The 20,691-nt window shown below is 42.1% G+C and overlaps 2 protein-coding genes across 2 annotated transcripts in view; both read right to left on the reverse strand.

Annotated features, from left to right (window-relative positions):
- The window catches only part of LOC118321902 (ankyrin repeat domain-containing protein 13C), a 36,021-nt gene that overhangs the window by 3,267 nt on the left and 12,063 nt on the right, over nt 1–20,691 (reverse strand). The window contains exons 4-9 of the mRNA XM_035653457.1: nt 13,508–13,593; nt 12,144–12,189; nt 10,953–11,019; nt 9,530–9,674; nt 8,949–9,080; nt 7,884–8,045 (exon numbers count right to left, since the gene is read on the reverse strand). Of these exons, the coding sequence (XP_035509350.1) occupies nt 7,884–8,045; nt 8,949–9,080; nt 9,530–9,674; nt 10,953–11,019; nt 12,144–12,189; nt 13,508–13,593 (638 nt within the window). The remainder of the gene's footprint in view (nt 1–7,883; nt 8,046–8,948; nt 9,081–9,529; nt 9,675–10,952; nt 11,020–12,143; nt 12,190–13,507; nt 13,594–20,691) is intronic.
- Nucleotides 17,564–20,691, reverse strand: LOC118321903 (proteasome subunit alpha type-4-like). The gene is made up of 9 exons (XM_035653458.1): nt 20,557–20,691; nt 20,117–20,138; nt 19,963–20,005; nt 19,449–19,611; nt 19,220–19,297; nt 18,762–18,850; nt 18,399–18,529; nt 17,995–18,118; nt 17,564–17,800 (listed from the first exon to the last, which is right to left on the reverse strand). The coding sequence occupies exons 2-9, from the start codon at nt 20,117–20,119 to the stop codon at nt 17,646–17,648; spliced, it is 786 nt and encodes a 261-aa protein (XP_035509351.1). The 5' UTR covers nt 20,120–20,138; nt 20,557–20,691; the 3' UTR covers nt 17,564–17,645.

The raw sequence follows: 20,691 nt of genomic DNA on the forward strand, positions 1-20,691 counted from the left end.
TGCTTCTATAGAAATCAGCTCAGGATGGATGAGGTGTTATAGTTATAGCATATAGTTGAAGCTTCTTGTCGTGGTTATATATATTTGGATTTGTTATGCAGCGTGTTTGTACACTTAGCTGCTCAACACGGAGCCAGGGCGACTGGGTAGACAATAGGTTCTGCACTGGCTGACGCTTAACACATACACAATCTAACAACATATATATAGAGAGGTGGATTATCATATGGCACAAGATAAGTTTCATACGTGGATGGGTCATGTATTTTCAAGGGGTTGCTGGGGAAGGCTCCGGGATGGTGCTCTCTAATTTGAAAACCACAGGAACGGAGAAAGATACCCGCGGCTATCGTTACCCTGACTTAGTCTACTTTACTTGTTAAAGCAATTAATGCAGAACACATTGGCATGATTTACATTTGAGTGAATATCGATCTCTCTCGGGCAATTCAATAACTCTTGTGCGGCTATGTTTTATATTCTCCGATCTGTTACAACTTGGCCGTGCTTCCATAGCTGTTGCTTGGTATCGGTCCCTCCTGTTGAGTTTTTCTCCTGTAAATATGCAATTATATAATATTATTATTATGTTGCTAATTAGGACCCTCTTTTTCCCTTTGCCGACATTCTTCCCATTATGTGTTGGGGTGGTTTGTTTGGAGGTCCTAGTGTGTATCAGGAAACGTACATCAGAAATATCCTGAAAGATGACGTCTATTCTCCGCGCATATGGTGTATTTTTGGTACTTGATGGTTAAATTCTTGAGTAACTCCTTACTCATGGGTTGTATTATACATTGTGTTTCAAGTTGGTATTTATTAAATTCATCACATTGTATTTTCTACGGATACATTTTGTGGGTGTGTGCATTAGAATGCAGTTCAAGAGTTTATTGCTTTGTTGTTGGGGTGTAATGTTCGCCCTTTGTCGGTTGTCTTTCATCCTGTTTGTCTTTTTTTTGAGAATGTATGTAAAAGGGAAATGGTGACGCAGCAGGAGGGGGCCCAACTTCTCTAACTGTTTCTTCTAAACACCCGGACCAGGAAACGCGTGGGAAAGCCTTTCTGCAGATTCCTAACCCTCCCCTGTTACACCGCCTGGTGCTCAGTCCAGGAAGAACGGGAGCATCTGAGCGAGAGGCATCTTGAGGAAACAAGCCATCCATCGGAGAAGCGCGTGAGCAAGGAGGGAATCTCCCCATAGAGCAGAAAAACTTTGAGGTAACCGAAATCCGCTTGTCACCTCACCGGGGTGATGAGGAGTAAGCCAGAGAGAACTAATTTACAGCCTCAGTCCACAACCGCCCCACAGATTGTATCCTACACAAATTTTTGTAAACCAGCCTTACGAGACAGTCGAAGAAGTGGGATCATCCGGACAGACTTCTCTGGCAGCATTGAGCCTGGGCAGGCAACATGGAGGGCGGTTAACGTAAAAAAACTGTCGCATTTGTATATACTAGCCCAACATTGGTAATAATAGCAGACTGGTTCAAAATCCGGCAAAAGTTTCCCTGTAAAAGTCCAGTGTTTTAACTTTTAGGAGATCCTAATTGCCCAGAGATGGAATATAAATTCTAGGTATGTTTTTCACTAGTGTTATCACCTGAATATAGGAATCCGCCAAAAAAAAAAAAATTTTTGTTTTGTACTTAGAATGAGCCATTTTAACCCCTCTAACAGACGACTGGGTCACCTCCCACGAAAGTCGCCAATGATTGAACCGGCCATGTCCCAGAACGGAGCAAACCAAACGCTGGTCTTCTCCCCATTCCCAGTCGGTTGTCAAATAAAGACATGAGCGAATGTTCAGTTAATATGATTGGACATTATTTGCCCTTTTTAACCCAAAAAGTTACCAGAGGAAATAACTCAGAAAAAAATAAACCCACATTTTAAACATAACAGATACAGAGGGATTCTGTTATTCTTTGTATTTACGGATGTATTCTCTAAAAGAAAATGAGATGAAGTTGATGAGGTATTTATTCGTGTTTTAGAAATGTGGCTGCCATGAACTAATCAGCAGATTTAGAGTTTAACTTTAATTTAATTTTTAGTTCATGATGGCTTTATTCCTTAATCACTGGTAAATTACTCGACGCAGCTCCTCCTCTCCTCCCTCCTCTCTTCTCTACGTTCTGCACACGTTAAGATACAGAGACCATTCCACAGGTTTGATGCAGTTATCCAACTGCAATTTATTTCTTAGGTAATTGAATGGAATTCAATCAGTGATCGAAATGAAATGGAAAACCTTGTTACACTTATTAGGCCGTTTGCTTTGGCAGATTGATACAGACATCCTGAATCTCTGTCTTAAAAAAAGAAACAATGTTTTCTCCAGTTTAAAACATAACAGTAGAAGAAGGGATGGCTAATAAAGTGCACTGGACACTTGGAGCAAACATTTAAAGTGTCTCTGAGCTTTTTTTAGTAAAAATGAGAACCAGTTGGAGCTCCAAAACTCTGTCGACGTAAACACCCGTGTTACTTGTACTGCCAGGGCATCAACACGCCAAGTAGCCAGTCCAGAAACTGCCTGTCCCGCTGGAACGCTTGGGGTAGGACACAGTCTCAAAACAAAAAACACCTCACCTTCCCCCACCCACTGGTATTTCAAAGATATAATACCTGTAAAAACAGCATGGACTTCCTGCCAGACCCTCATCAACTTTGCCATGGTTTATGAAAAAATTCCTGTCTACTCCCCTCTTTTGGTTTCGCTTGTTGATGTTTTATTTGATTCGGAACATGAAAAAGAGAGTGAAAACTGCCTCCGTGTCCACTGTTGTTTTGAGACCGGTCCGCCTTCCCTCATCCCAACTATGCATGGATTCCGGAGTCCCAGTAGTAGCCACCTTCCGTGGTGAAAGCCAAAGCTGCCAGCCTTAATTCACACAGTGGCTCTCCACCCCCATCATCCCCTTCGACTACAGTCATGTTCCACAGCAGTTTTGCTAGCAAGCCCTTGTCCTAAACACTGGAACATAAAGCCAGTCACCACAGTGAAGACCAATGCCTCTCAACACTCAATGGATGGCCTTACTGCTCGGTTGTTTTTTGTAAAACGCCCGGTTGTTCCCTGTCGCTGGGCTTGTCTCACACAGTGTCCTCTGTCCTTGTCCTGTGTGTCTATTTACACTAATTTGAGTGAGTGCCACTCATGTTGTAAAGTGAGAAAAAGCGGCGTTTAACTGGAGTATTCTCCCTTCCACCCCCAGGCGGTAAAAATGATAACATGGAAGCGGGCCGAGAGTGAAAATAAGCAGCCGCTGTGACCGTAGCGTGTTTTACCACACCAGGGAGAGCAGGTCAGCCACAGGGAAGCGTGGGGGCCCTTTCAAACAGGCTCGACCACATTTGATCACATGGATGAAGGCTAAAACCCCTGGGCATGGAAATGATGGAGGGGAGGACGCGGCCATACGCAGCAGATCAGGGCCCCTGTGCAGGCTTGTGTACTCTGTCCTCATCACAACAACCACGGCCAGCTGATACACGCAGTGTTGAGGAGAGCGGCACTTACAATGCCACCAGCTCGCGTGAAAACACCAAAAACATTGCTTTGTGACTGCCAGTGCAAGTGGGAACTACAGAATAGCGTCTCCATTTTTATTTGCAGCTAGCAAACCAGCTGACTCTCCGCACCATCAGGTGTCTTGTCCCCCCAACAACATTTTTCACATTATCTGCCCTAGTTGGCCTTAATTTTTAACCATCGCTTACAACAAGAGGTCAGCTGGTGGGATTCCATTTTTTTAAACTCCCAGAAATGTCGGCGCAAGAACAGCCGAGTCATTTTAGGAGAAGTCAATTTTCAGTGAAAAACAGGATGGAGCTCCCATCCCAGTTTCTAATTCAGCGGGTCGGGGCAAGAACAGACTGGTCCGAATCTTATTTATATTTATCACTGTATGTTATTATAGTGTATGTAATTCTCTACAGTTTTAATTATTTTCTATATAGTCTGAGTTGATTGCTTCTATTTTCCTCCAGAAATGAGCTTTAAGATTAATCTTGAGTATGATTTGTGTGGACCATCCTTCCTGTCCATTAAAACAGCCCAAGTATTTTATATTATATCGAATATTTTTGTCCTTTATTCCGCTTTTCTGTCTTGTTTGGTCATCTTAAGCTCGTATTTTTATCATTAAGAGCTCCATCAGAATAGGTTTCGGTTTGTTTTTTATGTTGTTTGTTTTTTATTAACTACTTTTGTTGTCCCCCCAAACCCCTGATCCTGTTACCGACTTTGCCGCTAAGATCAGGCGTGTCAACCCCCAAAAAAACACAGGGGCAATAATTTAAAAACCTGAAACAAAGCCGCGGGCCCCAAGATTGAACAAATGAACCTTTTAATACGGAACGAAGAACGAATTTTGCTTTAACATGTGAATAGACACAAGCAACTCCTTATTACAATTATATATAGACTAAATAGTGGAGACATGCAAAATCAAAAATTTTCAAAATAAAAAACACATCCCAATCGGCAATTCATTTATGAAAAAAATTTTAAAACATTTTCTAATCGCAGCCTTCCTGAATTAAATATCAAAATAAAAAATTGTTGTTGGGGTGTTTCCGTTTCATAGTGTCGTCTAATGTTGTACTAACTTTGTAACGGCCACAGTTGACCCACAAACAAGACAATACGGGCCTCGTCCTTTTACCATAGCGTAAATAGATAAGGAGTTCTCGCCTCCCCAACTGTCCAAGAAAGCTTCTGTTTTCTGCCTTTCTTTCGCCTTTTTGGGAAAGGGTAGGCACAGTGACCAGTTTGTAGTGTATCTACCTGTTCACCAAGAGCGAGTTTTCGGGGTCCTGTCACGTGATTGGAGCAGCCAAACACAATCAGGCAGGCGCATCTATGGGATTGTAGTATGAGTCGGTGTTAAGCGCTGTACAGTAATAATACGCGGGGCCAGCTCTCGTAGTCATTTGTATTCTGTCGTCGCCGGGCCAAAAGAAATTACAATTTGGCCCGCGGGCCAGCAGTTTGATCACCCCTGGCATGTTTTTGAGTTTGACACCCCTGATCTAGGGCAAAGATCTGGAGTAACAGGACTCAGGGGTTGGGGGACAAAGTGTTTAAAACCATATCACCACCGGCCTTTCTGATGAGCTTTATTATCGGCTGTGACCCAACAGCAGAGCAGCATAAAAGGAACCTACTTGTTTTTATCTGGGTGTTTTGGACAGAGGAGTTCCCACTCATATCAAGTAATCTAAGCTTCCTGAGGAAAATGAGCTCAACTCAGCCTTGTTGAATATACTGTAGGAGTTCTCCTTCATCCTCCGTGTATTTTAAGATCGGACAGTCTGTTCTTGCCGACCCTGAATTAGAACTGGGATGAGCTCCATCCTGTTTTTCCTAAAATTGACTTCTCCTAAAATGAACTCGCTGTTCTTGCCAACATTGAGGTTAAAAAAAATGGAATCACACCAGCTGACCTCTCTTTTGTAAGCCGTGGTTAAATAAGGCAACTAGGGCAGAATAATGTGGAAAAATGTTGTGGGGGGGACAAGACACCTGATTGTGCCGAGAGTCAGCTGTTTGTAGTGCAAATAAAAATGGAGACGCTATCTTAGTTTCCCCACTTGCACTGCAGTCACAACAGCAATGTTTTGGTGTTTTCACCGCGAGCTGTGGCATTGTTAAGTGCTCGCTCTCTCACACTGCGTGTATCAGCTCTGCCGTGTTGTTGTGATGAGGACAGAGTACACACAGCCTGCACAGGCCCTGATCTGCTGGTATGCCGGTCCCGCCCCTCCATCATTCCATGGCACCAGGGGTTTTAGCCTTCATCCATGTGATCAATAGTGTCGAGCCCTGTTTGAAAGCCCCCCACGCTTCCCTGTGGCTGACCTGCTCTCCCTCGCTGTGGTAAACACAGCTACGTCACAGCAGCTGCTTATTTTCACTCTCGCCCGCTTCCATGTATCATTTTCCGCTGGGGTGGAAGGAGAAACTCCAGTAAAACGCCGCTTTTTTCACTTTAAAACATGAGTGAGCACTCACTCAAATTAGTGTAAATAGACACACAGACAAGAGAGGACACTGTGATGAGACAAAGCCCAGCACAGAACAAGGGGGCGTTGACAAAAAACAACCGAGCAGTTAAAAGGCATCCATTGAGTGTTGAGAGGCATTGTCTTCACTGTGTGACTGGCTTTATGTTCAGTGTTTAGACAAGGGCTTGCTAAGCAAACTCTGGAACATACTGTAGTGAAGGGATGATGGGTGGGAGAGCCATCTGTGTGAATAAGGTGCAGCTTTGGAGCTTTCACCACAAGGTGGCACTACTGGGACTCAAATCCATGCATAGTGGATGAGGGAAGGCGGACCCGTCTCACAAACAACAGTGACACGAGGCAGTTTTTCACTCTCTTTTCATGTCCGAATCAAATAAAACATCAAAAGGAACAAAAGAGGGGAGTCAGACAGGAATTTTTCAATAAACCATGCAAAGTTGATGGACAGAGTCTGGCAGGAAGTCCATGCTGTTTCTACAGGATTTATCTTTGTGAGATACAGTGGTGGGAAGGTGAGGTTTTTTTGTTTGAGACTCGTGTCCTACCCCAAGGTTCCAGCGGGACAGGACAGTTTCTGGACTGGACTGGTGGTTATGCTGCAGGTACAAGTAAACACGGTGTTTATCGACAGAGTGGAGCTCCAACTGGTTCTCATTTTTACTAAAAAAAGCTCAGAGCACAAACTTAAAATGTTTGCTCCAAGTGTCCAGCTGCACTTTATTAGCCATCCCTTCTTCTACTGTATGTTTTAAACTGAGAAAACATGTTTCTTTTTTTAAGACAGAGATTCAGGATGTCTGTCATCATCTGCCAAAGCAAACGGCCTAATAAGTGTAACAAGGTTTTCATTTCATTTCATCACTGAATTGAATCCCATTCATTACCTAAGAAAATAAATTGCAGTTGAGATAACTGCATCAAACCTGTAGAACTTGTATCTCTCGTATCTTAACGTGTGCAAGAACGTAGAGTGGGAGGGAGGGAAGGGAGGGAGGGAGGGAGCTGCGGTCGAGTAAGCTACCAGTGAATAAGGGAAGAAAGCCAATGAACAAAATAAATAAATTAAACTTAATCTGCTGATAGTTTCATGGCAGCCACATTCTAAAACACAAATAAATACCCTCACAACTTCATCTCATTTTTCTTTTAGAGACATACATCACTAAATACAAAGAATAACAGAATCCCTCTGTTATTGTGTAAATGTTTAAAATGTGGGGGTTTATTTTTTCTGAGTGTAGTTCCTCTGGTAACTTTTTGGTTAAAAAGGGCAAATAATGTCCAATCCATATTAACTGAACATCGCTCATGTCTTTATTTGACAACCGACTGGGAATGAGAAACCAGCGTTTGGTTTGTCCGTTCTGGGACATGGCGGTTCAACATTGTGGACTTCGTGGAAGGTGACCCACGTCGTCTGTAGATAAAAATGGCTCATTCTAAGGTAACAAAAACAGAATGATTCCTATATTCAGGTGATTAAACACTAGTGAAAACATACCTATGAATATTATATTCCATCTCTGCCAATAGATCCTCCTAAAAGTTAAACACTGGACTTTTACAGGGAAACTTTGCCGATTTTGAACCAGCTCTGTATCATTACAATGTGGCTAGTATATACAAATGGACCAGTTTAACTTTAACCCTCCATGTTGCCTGCACCCAGAGCTCATGTGCCAGAAGAAGTCTGCCAGATGACCCACTTCTTCGACTGTCTGTGAAGGCTGGCTTACAAAAAATTGTGGAAGTACAATCTGTGGGCGTTGTGGACTGAGGCTGTAAATTAGATTCTCTCTGCTTACTCCCATCACCCCGGTGAGGTGACAGCCGGATTCGGTTACCTCAAAGTTCTGCTCTATGAGATTCCCTCCTTTGCTCAGGCTCTCCATGATGGCTTTGTTCCTCAAGATGTCCTCCTCGCTCAGATGCTCCCGTCTCTTCCTGGACTCGAGCACCAGGCCGTTAACAGAGTAGAAATCTGCCAGAAAGTTTCCCACGCGTTCCTGGAGGTAGAAGAAACAGTTAGAGAAGTGCCCCTCCTGCTGAGTCACCAATTTCCCTTTTAAATACATGTCAAAAAGACAAAGGAGTGAGAGGACAGACAGCAATACCCACATAACTCATTGACTGCATTCATGCCCCCTGTCCTGTCTCTGTTGTTTTTAACTCTGAGCCTATCACCTGTGGTTCCTTACTCGGGTTATCACTGATGCTTCTTTGATTTATGTCTTTCCTGCCTGGTATGGGAGATGTAGCGCAGGGAAAGAGTCTATAGCAATATATATATATAATATAATTCATATTTTGACAGAGGAAGGCTCACAGGGTGAGATAACAAGAAAGCTTGGAGAGGCAGATTAACAGATCAGGCTAATAACATAATGCCGACAGAATTGATTTGCCCGAAAAGATGTCAAACTATTTCTAATGTATCTGCAATGCTTATCTGCATTATTGCTTTTACAGTAAAGTAAAACTAAAAAGTCAGAGTACAAGGATCCATATCTTTCTCCTTCTGTGGTTTTCCATTAGAGAGCACATCCAGAGCACTTCCCAGACCTTAAAATATTGTCTACCCTTTTAGTTTGTTCATGTTGTTTTTCAGGTCAGAAACGTTTTCTACAGTCTGGGTTCCTTTAGAGCAGCTGAAAACCATCATATATTACACAAAGTACATTCTGATATACATCTGTTTACTGACCCCTGTGCATTGTCTATTATCAATTTCCTGTCTTCCCCTGAGAATTTATCAAATTCCCAACTTTCTGTCTGGGTCAAGCTACTAAAAATTCCACAGCCAGGTGAAACGCTGTGACCCACAGCTGACTCTTGGAAGAGCTGTGTGACGGGAGAAATAACATCATGATGGGAACAACCACAAGACAGCTACGACAGCTGACACCAACCGTCTTGTCTTCTCGGAACAGCCAGCCTGTCTGCGCCCTGGAGAAGGTGATGGACTTGGTGGAGAGCGTGGCAGAGTACACGTCGCTGCTCATCAGAATATCCACTTCCTCCTCTGTCTCCATCTCCGACTCCTGAAAGTACAGGACAGCGTTAGGAAACTACAACACAGGCATGGACACTGCTAAATGCTAATGAGGCTAACAAGCTGTTTAACATATTAAAACAATTAATCAACAAATCAATAACAAAAGATTAGTAGATTTACAAAAGAAAAACTGCCACTAGTTTGATAATCAATTAATCTTTTGAACATTTGTTGGTTCCAGTTTCTCAAACGTGAGCATTTTTCTTTGTGACAAGGTGATCATTTTTAGCTTTGAACTATTAGTTGGACAAAACAAGATATTTGAAGATAGATCTGGATATCTGGCGAAATATGAAGTCAATTTGTCCATATTTTCTGACATTTTGTGTAAAAAAAACCAGTAAATCCAGAAAATACTTGTCAGGTGATGAAAATAACTGTCAAAAACATCAGGGGGAGCAAATGAGGCCTTCTATCTGCATGTGTCTCACACACCTCATGATGTATCCGCTGGTAGACTTTCTGTTCGTTGTCCAGCACGACAAAAGACTCAGAGGGGATGGCATTGCCATTGAAGATGAAACTGAGGTCGCCGCGCTGACACTTCATGTCCGTGAAATCTATCAGGGTAGTGTCCAATCTACACACACACACACACACACACAAACAGACAGAGAGAGAGTAGGTTTAGTGTGGAAACTTGATGAAAGGAGAGGACAGCCAAACAAGAAAAGGAGCTGAACTGAGTTTAACTTTGACCACACTAGCAAACACAGTGTCAAAAAAAACTGTGACGGATGTCACATCTTCGCTCTGAGAGTCTAGACAATGTGTATGGTAATCATTGCCATGGGAGACCAACAGCACATTTCAAGAACTGTTTTACTTTGTCAAAGTGTGTAGTCCTGGAATGAGGCATGACAGCAAAGAGAATAACTGATCTGCTTGTGAAAAGCAGACACAAAGTGGTAGGTGCTGTGGGTAGGTATGACAGGCCTTGGCACACTGTACAACTAGAATGTAAATGAACCTGCTGTGACAGTTTATTTTCTTTCTCCCTCTTTTTTCCCTGCAACTCCAGGATAATAAGAGGGCATTTTGAATACCAAATGAGACAGCCAGGAGCAGTTTCAGAGAGTAATGACAAGCTCTACATCAAGGATATCTCATACAGGAACAGCACACAGACACACAAACACACTCTTTTATGAGTTCATTCTTCAAATACAGTTTTAGTTGATGTTGTGATACCCAAATATGAGAGCTGCCCTGGTTTACATAACATATCACCCAGTAATTAAATTCAAATGTGTAGATGTGCACTAGCTGTGAGAGCTGTGAGAGCTGAACCTCAAGGCTGTTCAACACTGCCAGGTTTTTGTCCACAAACGCACGGCCATGAAACACAGCAACGTGGATTCCTGCTGTAGATTCATTGTTGTGACTGTGTGTCAGCATGCGTCAGAGTGTGACGAATTTCTGCTGACGCCCTTTGTAAGTGAGCTAAAGGCAGCGCATTACACACCACTGTAACTCCACTTCTGCAAGGCACTGAGTGAAAAGGAAACACAGAAGTAAAGAGATCTGCGCGCAGAGGCATCGCCGTTCTGCTTCCTTATACTGCGAGGCACTGATTTCACACTCTAGTTAACCAAACTAGGTTGAGAGGAGAAAATGGGAGGTAGAGAGAGGAGAAAGAGGAGAGGTTGTAATGTGCAAACAAGATGACTGATAAATTACCGAGCATTAAAAGCAATAAAGTGCCTTAATAAAAAAAAAAAAAGTTTTCTCGAGGAATTACAGTTGAAGGTTATGTTTTTCCATAAAGTGGCGTTCCTGTCGCAAGGCAGCTGCTTTTCTTTGTCGTCACCCATCACACATTTGATTTAAATGCATTACATTTGATGACAGGACTTGCCTGATGTTGAGGCCCTGCTTGTAGATCTTACACGCATCTGAAGGCAGGATTCTGGAGAGCAAAGGCACTGCAACGTAAAAAAGACACAGTAAGGACATGTGAAGTCTAAATTTAGAAAAGCTCACTCAATAATGAAGACCACCATCCTCTTCAAAGCCTCAGCAGCATATAGTTCTGTAGACTAGAGGGCCATATAACGTGTAGTTCTGTCGCTAAATATTTAATAACTTGCAGTCCTAAGTAACTGAAAGCAAGAAACCTCCCTGCTGTTCATTGCACAAAACCTAGGCATTTTAAAAGTTCAAAATAGTTCTGTGAAGGACTACATTGAAAAAGAAAAGTCTAAAAGTCTAGAAAAGACTAAACAGGTCTAAAGGGTACAAAGAGTACAAAGCCAGCTCTCAATCCCTCTGACAGTCTCGGATCCGTGAGACAGCGTTGGTCTAAACCAGATTCTTCTCTAACCACATACATCTTAACTTCTCTCACCTACAAATATAATATTTAGTCGACTGTCATCACACCAAAACATTTACTTTTACACCGTTCCCATCTGCAGATACACTGTTATGCAACCAGTTAATTGTATTTAGTTACCACCATGCTTTTATTACATAATCTTGCCCTCCTTGTCAATAATTCACAAAGATACAGTGAGTACACAGAATTCAGTCCTGGCTCACGCTTAGTCAGCTCACACACTGTGCAGCCTGAACAAATGCTAGTACAGCAGTGGATACAGTTATATTAGTCTACTGTCACAAAGTAAATGTAATCTGCATTCTGTAACAGTTTTCCAGGTGGAATTATGTGTTGAAATCGGTGCAACTGGATAACAAATTCTGCTTCTGGTACCAGCAGATATTCCTGACATAGCTTTATAGAGAGGGGCATTGACAGTAGAGGATGGTGTGTGAGTTCATGTCCAGCAGGAGGAGTCATTTTCAGCCTGTAGCCACTCTCAACAGTTAAAGTCCCTTATGGCACAGATAAACACTACACTAACCAGACAGACACTGACAGACTGCATCACATTTTCCTGCCTGTAACACATTCCTCCGTTGGTGTTTCAGACAACACCCTTACCAAGGACACATGGTTCATTTCCAGAGTGGATAAAGCCCGAGAAACAATGGTGTTTCTGTCAAGCTCTCTATCGTAAAAGATTGAAGAAGCTGCTGCTTGACTCACCCCAACTTTGGAAGTCCCAGTGAAGCTCCAAATAAAAGTCTCCAAGCTGCAAAACAAGACAGAGAAATCACAATCACATGTAAAACTACACGAAGAGGAAAAGGTGGGAAAGGTGGAAGCAGGGCTATTCATGATATATAAACCTATATATTTGTTAGTAGCTAAAAAGTGGGGTTTGCTTATTTATGTGCATGCAACAAAAACTGAAAAACAACAAATTAGACCAATTTAACAAACAATAAACAGGACATCTTTTCTGAATAGAAATCAAAATGGCATGCCGAAGCCTTTCTGATCACATGGACCAGAGTAAACATGAGCCTTTATGTCCATCCATAACAAATCACGCCTGACTGACACAACTCAATGCAGCCTAATTATCCTGTGAGGTACTAGAATGGGTTGAACTGATCCCATCACCACCGCCGCTGGTGGTCTCAATCTGGCATTCGGTGATGATGTCAGGCTGGCGGGAGATCATCATTTCCCAGAGCTATATAATCTCTGAGAGACGATGACGCAGAAAAATCTCATCTCTGGCAATCTCTGCCTCATCACCCAGGAAAGTATTGCATCCTGTCATGTAAAATACAGGCTCGCCTGAGTGTCGAGCAACATGTACATACATCAAAATCTGGTGTTTACATTTAGACTGATGATGGGATTCCACTGAAAAAGGCCTACGCTACACTGACCTCTTTAAATGGAGTTAAAAACCCACAGGGTTTTAGATAGTTGGCCTCTTTTGCTCTTGTTTTTGCAAATCTGCTTACTTGCTTCCTGATTCTCTTGCAGGGGGCGGCATTGCTGCATAGCTGACCTGGAGGCTAAAATCGCCAGATGATTACGCCTACAAGTTTGGCCTCCGTAACGTCATGTTAGGCAGACGGAAGAATACAGAAAGGCTCCTTGCAGATATACATGTCGGCCTGGTCATGACTAAATGTTTACAGCGTTGTATGTGTGAGATTATGTCAGGCAAACAGCCACAACAAACCCTGAAAGATAATTTTGAACAGCACGTCTGTTAGTAGTTACATGTTTACGGTGTGTGTGTGTGTGTGTGTGTGTGTGTGTACACATGTGACCAGGAAGCCACAAACGCACTGTGAGGTTTCATTTAGCCTTAAAGACCACATCCTATACTGCTGGTTGATAATGTGTGTGTCCGTCCCTCCTGGCTTTGCTTTGTTGCGATGACAGTAATTTGCGAATGACAAACTTGGCTGATGTCTGGGAAGGATGATTGCGTATGAGTGCGTGTGTATTTTGTATCTGATGAGCAGAAGACAAAAACAGCATCAAGACATTAGGGGCATCCTATTAGAGAGACCAGAGCAGGAAACTGAGTAAGGACTCCTTACTTCCTTCAGGGCTTTCAGCAGCTTGGGCCTCTTGTCCTCCACAGTCTCCCTGGACTGTTGCTTTAGCTTCCTCAGCAGCGCTGTGACTGAAAAATGCAGAGAAACAAAACAAGAAAGAGAAAGGAAGAGCATCAACAATCAGGTTGCTTTTGGTTGCATAGAAAACAGCAATGGCTCAAGAGCTTTTTCCAAACATTAAATTTCTAAAAAGTTTATTGGAGAAGTGTTTTGTTCCCACATTGGCTGTGAATTTCCTTCAAACAACCTTTTGCTCAAAAACTAATTTCTCCACGACGTTGCTCTTGTTTTGGCAAACCGTCTCTACAGTACATGGCATGAAAGCCAGATTCTTCCTAATCATTATTAGTTGGCCCAGAAAAAAAAACTTTTTAAAATATGGGGGCTTCTTTGAAGCATTGAACCTTTCTTGCTGCTCTCTTCCATAAGGAGCTTCTTGGAGAGCATCTGCTTCATGAGTGCATTGCAGCAAGTCCTCACTCATTTCAAGGCTGCTTTTAAATGTATAAGAGTACATATATTGTCTGTAAATCACCACCACTGTCTTAGCAACTGACTCACTCATGCATATCCTGTCAACGATGAGACATGCTGAAGGCAAAGATCATGCAGTTTACACTAAGGATGGCCTTTGGTTCAGAGATATGCTGACTTCCTGGGCCCAGATGGGACACTCCTATCAGCATCGAGCCGATCCCTGCAAGTCGCCTGCAGGGATCAAAACGTTCCAGGAAGTTCAAAGGGAACAAGACTGGCAGATATGGTGCTGTCTGCTAATGAGCTGTGCTTTACCCGCTTTAATGACCTGGGGGAGAGACATAGTCACAGGAGACTTTCAACCATGACGGGCCAGATTACCGAGCATTCACAGCTCTTTAGCCCGTTAGCTGCAGGAGATTTTATTGTTTATGAAAAATAAAACAGACTGAATGAAAAAGGATCCACACCCAGCTAGCAAACAGTTATTTAAATGTTCTTTGCTGTTCATAACACGAGTGGGAGCATCGGTTACTCACTGACATAATTGTGGTGCTCTGATGAAGCCAGGAGGGGATCAAATGACGACATGACTGTGCCACTTACAAACGAACAGAAACAGTAATAAAAAAAAGAAGAGACAGGTTGGCTTGTGACTCGCACACTAACCTACATTTTAATAGGGCTAAAAGCAATAGTGGACATGTGGTACGATCATTAGCTTAACTAGCTCCTGTGCTTCATGTGGTGAGTCAACATACACAAACATGTTGTTCATATTGTCTTACTGCTGCTCCCTATGAGGCACCACAGAGTGGGCGGAGGGCTCGATGCAAAAATGAGGCCAAATGAGAGCACAGGCATGCATACACACATACACACACACACACTGATGCACATGAGGACACACACGAATTGACACAGACACACAAGTACAGGACGAGGGTGTCTTTGTGGCCCTGGCTGCCTAATGAGTGTGGACAAGCGCTGGATGGGGCTCCTCCTGATCCTCGCCGCCTCTCAGCGGGACAAGGGAAGGACTACAGTCTCACCATCTGCCCACAGACCACCCAACCAACACAGGGCGAGAAACCAATGTGGAGTGCTTTAACACGAACCCAAACTGACTCTCCATGCTGGCGCTAATTCACCCAGATACTGATTAGGGCACTTTCCTGGCATTAATTAGATGAGTGATCTCAGTAATTTCACCTCCACACGTTGATGAAAAGCGACAGAGTCAGGACAAGTTTGCATTTTCATCACCACAAACTGCTACTATTTACCAATTAGGCCTCGGACCTGACTGGACGAGTGCAGCTGGCAGGTCTCCAGGAATATGAGAACAGTCAATATTAACACAGGTACGCTGCGAGCCACTGTGTGGTGGAGCAAAGCAGGCAGGCTATCTGAATATAGTTTCAAATGTTCAAACTTACTGAGGCGGGGTCAATTCATTTTACAACACATCTAAAAAGACTAAAAACGGCCACATTAACTAAAGATAACACATGCAGGGTGGAAGCTGTTAATGTTTGATTAGAAATTACAAGGCTGCTTCAAGAAAGTATGCATAAATGTAGTGGGGAGGAAAAAAGATTTTAGGTAAGCTTGAGGAATGAGGATCTGGCCTGTTCAGACATTATCATTATAACAAATGACTGATGTCAGCTACTATCCTTTAACACAGAGCACAACTTGATTTAATATTTGGTTTTTGTCATTTGGTCAGAAGTGTTTCTGTGTTTGTGTTCACTTTACTATCAAACCTACAGTATTTGACTGTAGGTCTAATACTAGAAATATAGAGGACTTCAAATGTTGGCTGTTTACTAGCCAAACTGGCTAAAAGTAGACAAACTGATGAGACATGTTCAAAATCTACTGTGTTGGTCAGTGGGTGGTGATGATTTCCCACAGTATAATGTTCCACCTGGCCTAACCTCAATGCCCTTCCAGAAAAAAAAACATAAAAATAAGAAAATTTTATTTTGGAAATCATATGAGGGCCATGCTTCCCCCCCATGGTCTTTGAAGTGACAATTTCTTTGATACTTTACAGAAGTAGCACAGTGTTAAAAAAACAGGCTAAACATGTCAATCAGAGACATCTGACCTATTTTTATCACTTGATCTTGTAAATCTATAATATGGTCCAACGTGCTTTAAATTGAGAGTGAGTAAGGCAAGAAACACTGAAAGCAAAGCAAGCAGTTTCCCAGCTTATAAACACTGACTGTGGCAACTTCTGCTTCTGATGCTGACAACACAGCTGTTTGTGGAAGGCAACTGAGGACAGAAATAGCTCTTATTAAACAAAACACATGACAAAATCTATTTCTGAGCCACATTTTTCCTCCTTGTTCAAATGGAAAGTGACAACAAATGTGTTTTACATCAATGGAAATGAGTCATTTTCTAAAAATAAAACAACAAGAGCGCAGAGTTGTGAATTTTTAAATTAATCTCATTCAAAAAAAAGTTTGCTTATAAAAATGTATCTGACAATACCTACGGAGAACTACTGAAATGCAGACGCCTATATAACCAGATCAAGATTGTGTTACCAGTTTTGAAGACTTTTTAAGCTGGGATGTTTGCCTTACTATAAATCAAACAAACAAAGCTTTCTACTACCCACAGACTGACGCTGACTCAGCTCATACTGAATAACTGCTAGGCAGGTCCTGCCTGTACAGGAGTCAACATTTATTGCACTGAATAGGTATAGTCACAGCAGTAGTTTCCTTAAGCACCCTTTGTCCTTTAATTTCATCATGGCAGCCAGAAAAACTTTTTGTATGGAGGGCTAAGTGTGCTGTGCAGACTCAGCCATTTGTAGCTGAGCTGTCACAACGGAGGCCGTGCTCTGTACTTTGGAGTGACATTAAAAGAGGCAAGAAGGTTTAAACAACTACAGAGTTTATGCTTCAGTGCAACAGAAGCTGCAGCCCACTCATGTCAGATGATTCAGGTGATCAGCAGACTTGACCTATTGTACCTGTCTGCCAGCAGGTCGAGCCTGTACCTGTCTAGTGATGTCCTGAATCAGCAGACAAATACAGCCCTGACCACTAAGCTCTCTGGCCTACAAACTCCTCTCCCTGGCTCAGATCCAGGAGAAGCGGGTATATTCCTGGGCTCTTTTACAGAATGCCATTCAATAAAAGTATTTGAATCACTCTTTGTCGGTTCCCTCACCTGGCGCACATTTGCCTTAAAGTGTCCAGATTGAAAGCTGCTATGACGATGAAAAGAATAAATTTAAAAAGAGAGCGTTTAGCTGATTGTCATCCCTGCAATTAATTAACTTCCATGTTCATACTTTTATAACTTTTTACTTAAACTCTATAATCATAGATAGATAGATAGATAGATAGATAGATATCTATATCTATAGAGATATAGAGATATATATCTATATATCTATATATCTATATCTATAGAGATATAGAGATATAGATATATATCTCTATATATCTATATATCTATATATAGATAGATAGATAGATGATGTGTTAATTGAAATTTAGTTTGAAGAATAAAAACAAAAACACATCCTTCAGTTTACAAACGTTTAATGTAAAAGACAAAAACAACACAGGATTTGGTGACATGAGGGGGAAAAAATGAATTATTTTGCTCATTTGTCTTTCTCCTTCTGCTCCTTTTCCTTTTTGTCCTTCTCAGTCTTGGCCTCCTCAGCTTCGTGCCTCTTGATGAGCTCCTCCACTTCTTTCTGTTTCAGCACTTTGATTTTTGTCTTGCCGCCTTCCCGTGTCAGAGTGGCAATTTCCACTGAAACCATCAAATCAAAATTGTATAAAATCAGATGCACTTAAAAAAATCTTTTGCATCATCAGTAAACAAATTCTGTTATAGTACATCTAGAAGTTCTAAGAGTTGAGAGCCGTTACAAACTTATTTTCATTTCACACAAATCAAATCATAATATGCAAGGAAAACGTCGAGAAAGTCCTTCTGAACCTTACCTTTCTCTGCTGAGAGCTTGCTCACATCCATTGTTTTGTTGAGGACTTTAACAGCCAAAGCCAAAGCAGAGGACAGAGTCATCTCTCCCTCTTTGAAATCCTGCTTCAACATGGACACTGCAGCCTGAGGACAACAAATCACACATCAAACACCATACAGGGGGAAGAGAACAGTAACAATAAACCATCATATATGGATACATTTACTGATTTGACCTCTAAATTGTCACCAAACGTTGCAGAATATACATTAGCATAAACATCCAACCCAAAAAACATCAGACAAACATCAGGCAACTCTTAAGAAAAGAAAATGTTCACATTCAGGATCTATATGACCCTGCCTGGTGTATCTGTTGAGATCATCTCACTGGTTGTCATTATCTGTGCCATGTCAGACTTACAGCGCTGTTGTTGCCAATACAGGTTGCCTTCCAGCCTCCATAGTTGCCGCTGGGGTCACTCTGGTACAGCTGGAAGCCATAGTGTTTGTCCCAGCCCATGTACAGCAGAGAAACACCAAACGGCCTCTTACCTGTCAAAACAAACCACACAGCTGTTACAGAAAGAAGAGCCATCTGTGTTTTTACACAGTGATGAGAATACTCTGGCTATTTTCTACTAGGTTGTTTACCAATAGGACATTTGATTAAGTGCTTTTGGCAGATGTCTCTGAACATGCACGCTGAAAATGTTAAAACCGACAATCTGTTGATCCCAAAGGAGAGGAGCAACAAACCAGAGGAGGAGAATACAGTTCGTCTTACCTCCAAACTGTGTGTACGCCTGCTTGATGTCACACAGGGCTGTCACCAGCTGCTCACAGGGTATTGGCTCCTGGTACTGCAATAAATATCTGAAGAGACATTAAACTGGTCAGTGCTTTGTGATGAATGGGATTAGTGGGTGGAAACTGAAGCACAAATTCAGATTACAGTTCCAACAAAAATGCTTTTTTGGGTTATTCGATTAATAAAAAGTTGAGAAATGATACTACATTGTTTTCACTTTGCTTTCAGTTGCTATTAAATATCTTAAGGAAAGAAGTTAGTGTATTCATTATTCTTCACCTTAAACTTATATTTTCACATATACTGCTATTGGCTAACACATTAAAAACAAAAGAACCTGTGTGTAAAATATTCTGAGCATCCGCAATCTAGAAGAGGTTTTTGGGACAGCCCTAAAATGTTAATGTTTGGAAGGTTTTCCTCTGAAAACTCACCTCTGTGCAATAAGCCGCAGCTCGTTTGTCAGTACATTAGCATCTGATGTGATCCCAGCAACACTGCAGGCCAAGTCTCTGAAAAAGGACACACACACACACACACACACACACACACACACCACAGTACAACGTCAGCCAGAAAAAACGGGATGACTGAGGTTTTTAATGGTGAGAACGGGTCAAGTATTGGGTGCTGAAGAGTCCATCTGTAGTTCACTTCACTCACTCATTGAGCTTGTAGATCTTTTCAGAGAAGAAAACCTCGTCGAGAAGTTTGTGGATGTTGCGTCTCTCTGCTGCCAACAGCACTCCGTCATTTGCTAGAATCCCCAGACATGTTCCAGCGTGACCGATCGCTTCCATCGCATACTCCACCTGATACAGGCGTCCTGTTAAACACAGTCAGAGGTTATATGATAGAAACAACTAAAATCTTACACTCAATTTAATCTATTCGACTTCCCAGACCCTCAAATTCATGGAAAAGCACTTTTAAGCCCACAGAACTGTAAATTTGAGTCAAGACTTAGTATCTTTGACACAAAAACTCACCTAATATTAGGTGTACAATGCAGTACAATAATATATTGAATATCAAATGTATGGGGTTAGCTGAGTGTGTCAATGGAGAGGACGTACGAGTGTTTCAATATAATGTGATGGTGTGGACAATAACAGGCATCTTGGACCACATAATTTCAGTCAATGTCATTTTGTGCTTAAAAAGAAATGAGACTTACCCTCAGGGGAAAATATGGTCGTTCGGGAATCATATCTACGAGACTAAACAAAGAAAATGCAGGTATTTAACAAAAAACAGGACTTGAAAACAAGTACTAACTCATTTCCAACATGCATAAAGATACATTTGTGACCAGCACAACAGCTACCTACCATTTCTCCTCGTCACTGAAACCTGCAAAATATAAAACCGCAGTTATGAGATGAAGAAACCAGCAGAAACAGTGAGGAGAGGAGAAAATGTCTCAGCCTGTTTGCACTGACACCAGAGTTCATTTCACACGCAAAAGAAAACAAATATCTCCTTCACAACAAAACCTGAAACACAAAACTGCTGAGCAACTCTCTCATGAGTGATCCGCACACTTGTTAACTCAACAAAAAGTTGCGCAGTCGTTTACAATCCACTTTTACCTCTGACACATGACAGCTAAGCTAAGCTAACCAACACAATGAATCTGCAATATCCGATGCTAGTTCGTTAGCCTGTAGCTCGCATATAACGAATTAAGTCCTCAAACTGCACTTAAACCGTAAAGCCGCGGTGGAATAAAACGATGCCGTAGTAAAACGTCAGGTATTGTACGTGTTACCTTGTGAAAACGGTGTAAAAGTTTGAGTCGTTTTCACACAAGTTAGACGAGGTTCGCCACTTTCTGTTTGACGCTTCCTCGCTCCGACCGGCGGACTGTGACGGTGCAGTGGCCGCTCAGCAGCGCCACCTGCCG

This window comes from Morone saxatilis, unplaced genomic scaffold (genome assembly GCF_004916995.1).
Source record: "Morone saxatilis isolate NCDOM2014 unplaced genomic scaffold, NCSU_SB_2.0 Contig12, whole genome shotgun sequence".
Taxonomy (NCBI): Eukaryota; Metazoa; Chordata; class Actinopteri; family Moronidae; genus Morone; species Morone saxatilis.

Bases quoted from the DNA above. Each gene is read 5' to 3' on its own strand.
- LOC118321903 (XM_035653458.1), bottom strand. The intron at 19,612-19,962 runs GTAAGTCTCATT...TGTGTTTAACAG, and splicing joins GACCATATTTTCCCCTGAGG to GACGCCTGTATCAGGTGGAG. The intron at 18,119-18,398 runs GTAAGTCTGACA...TGTTGTCCTCAG, and splicing joins GTATTGGCAACAACAGCGCT to GCTGCAGTGTCCATGTTGAA.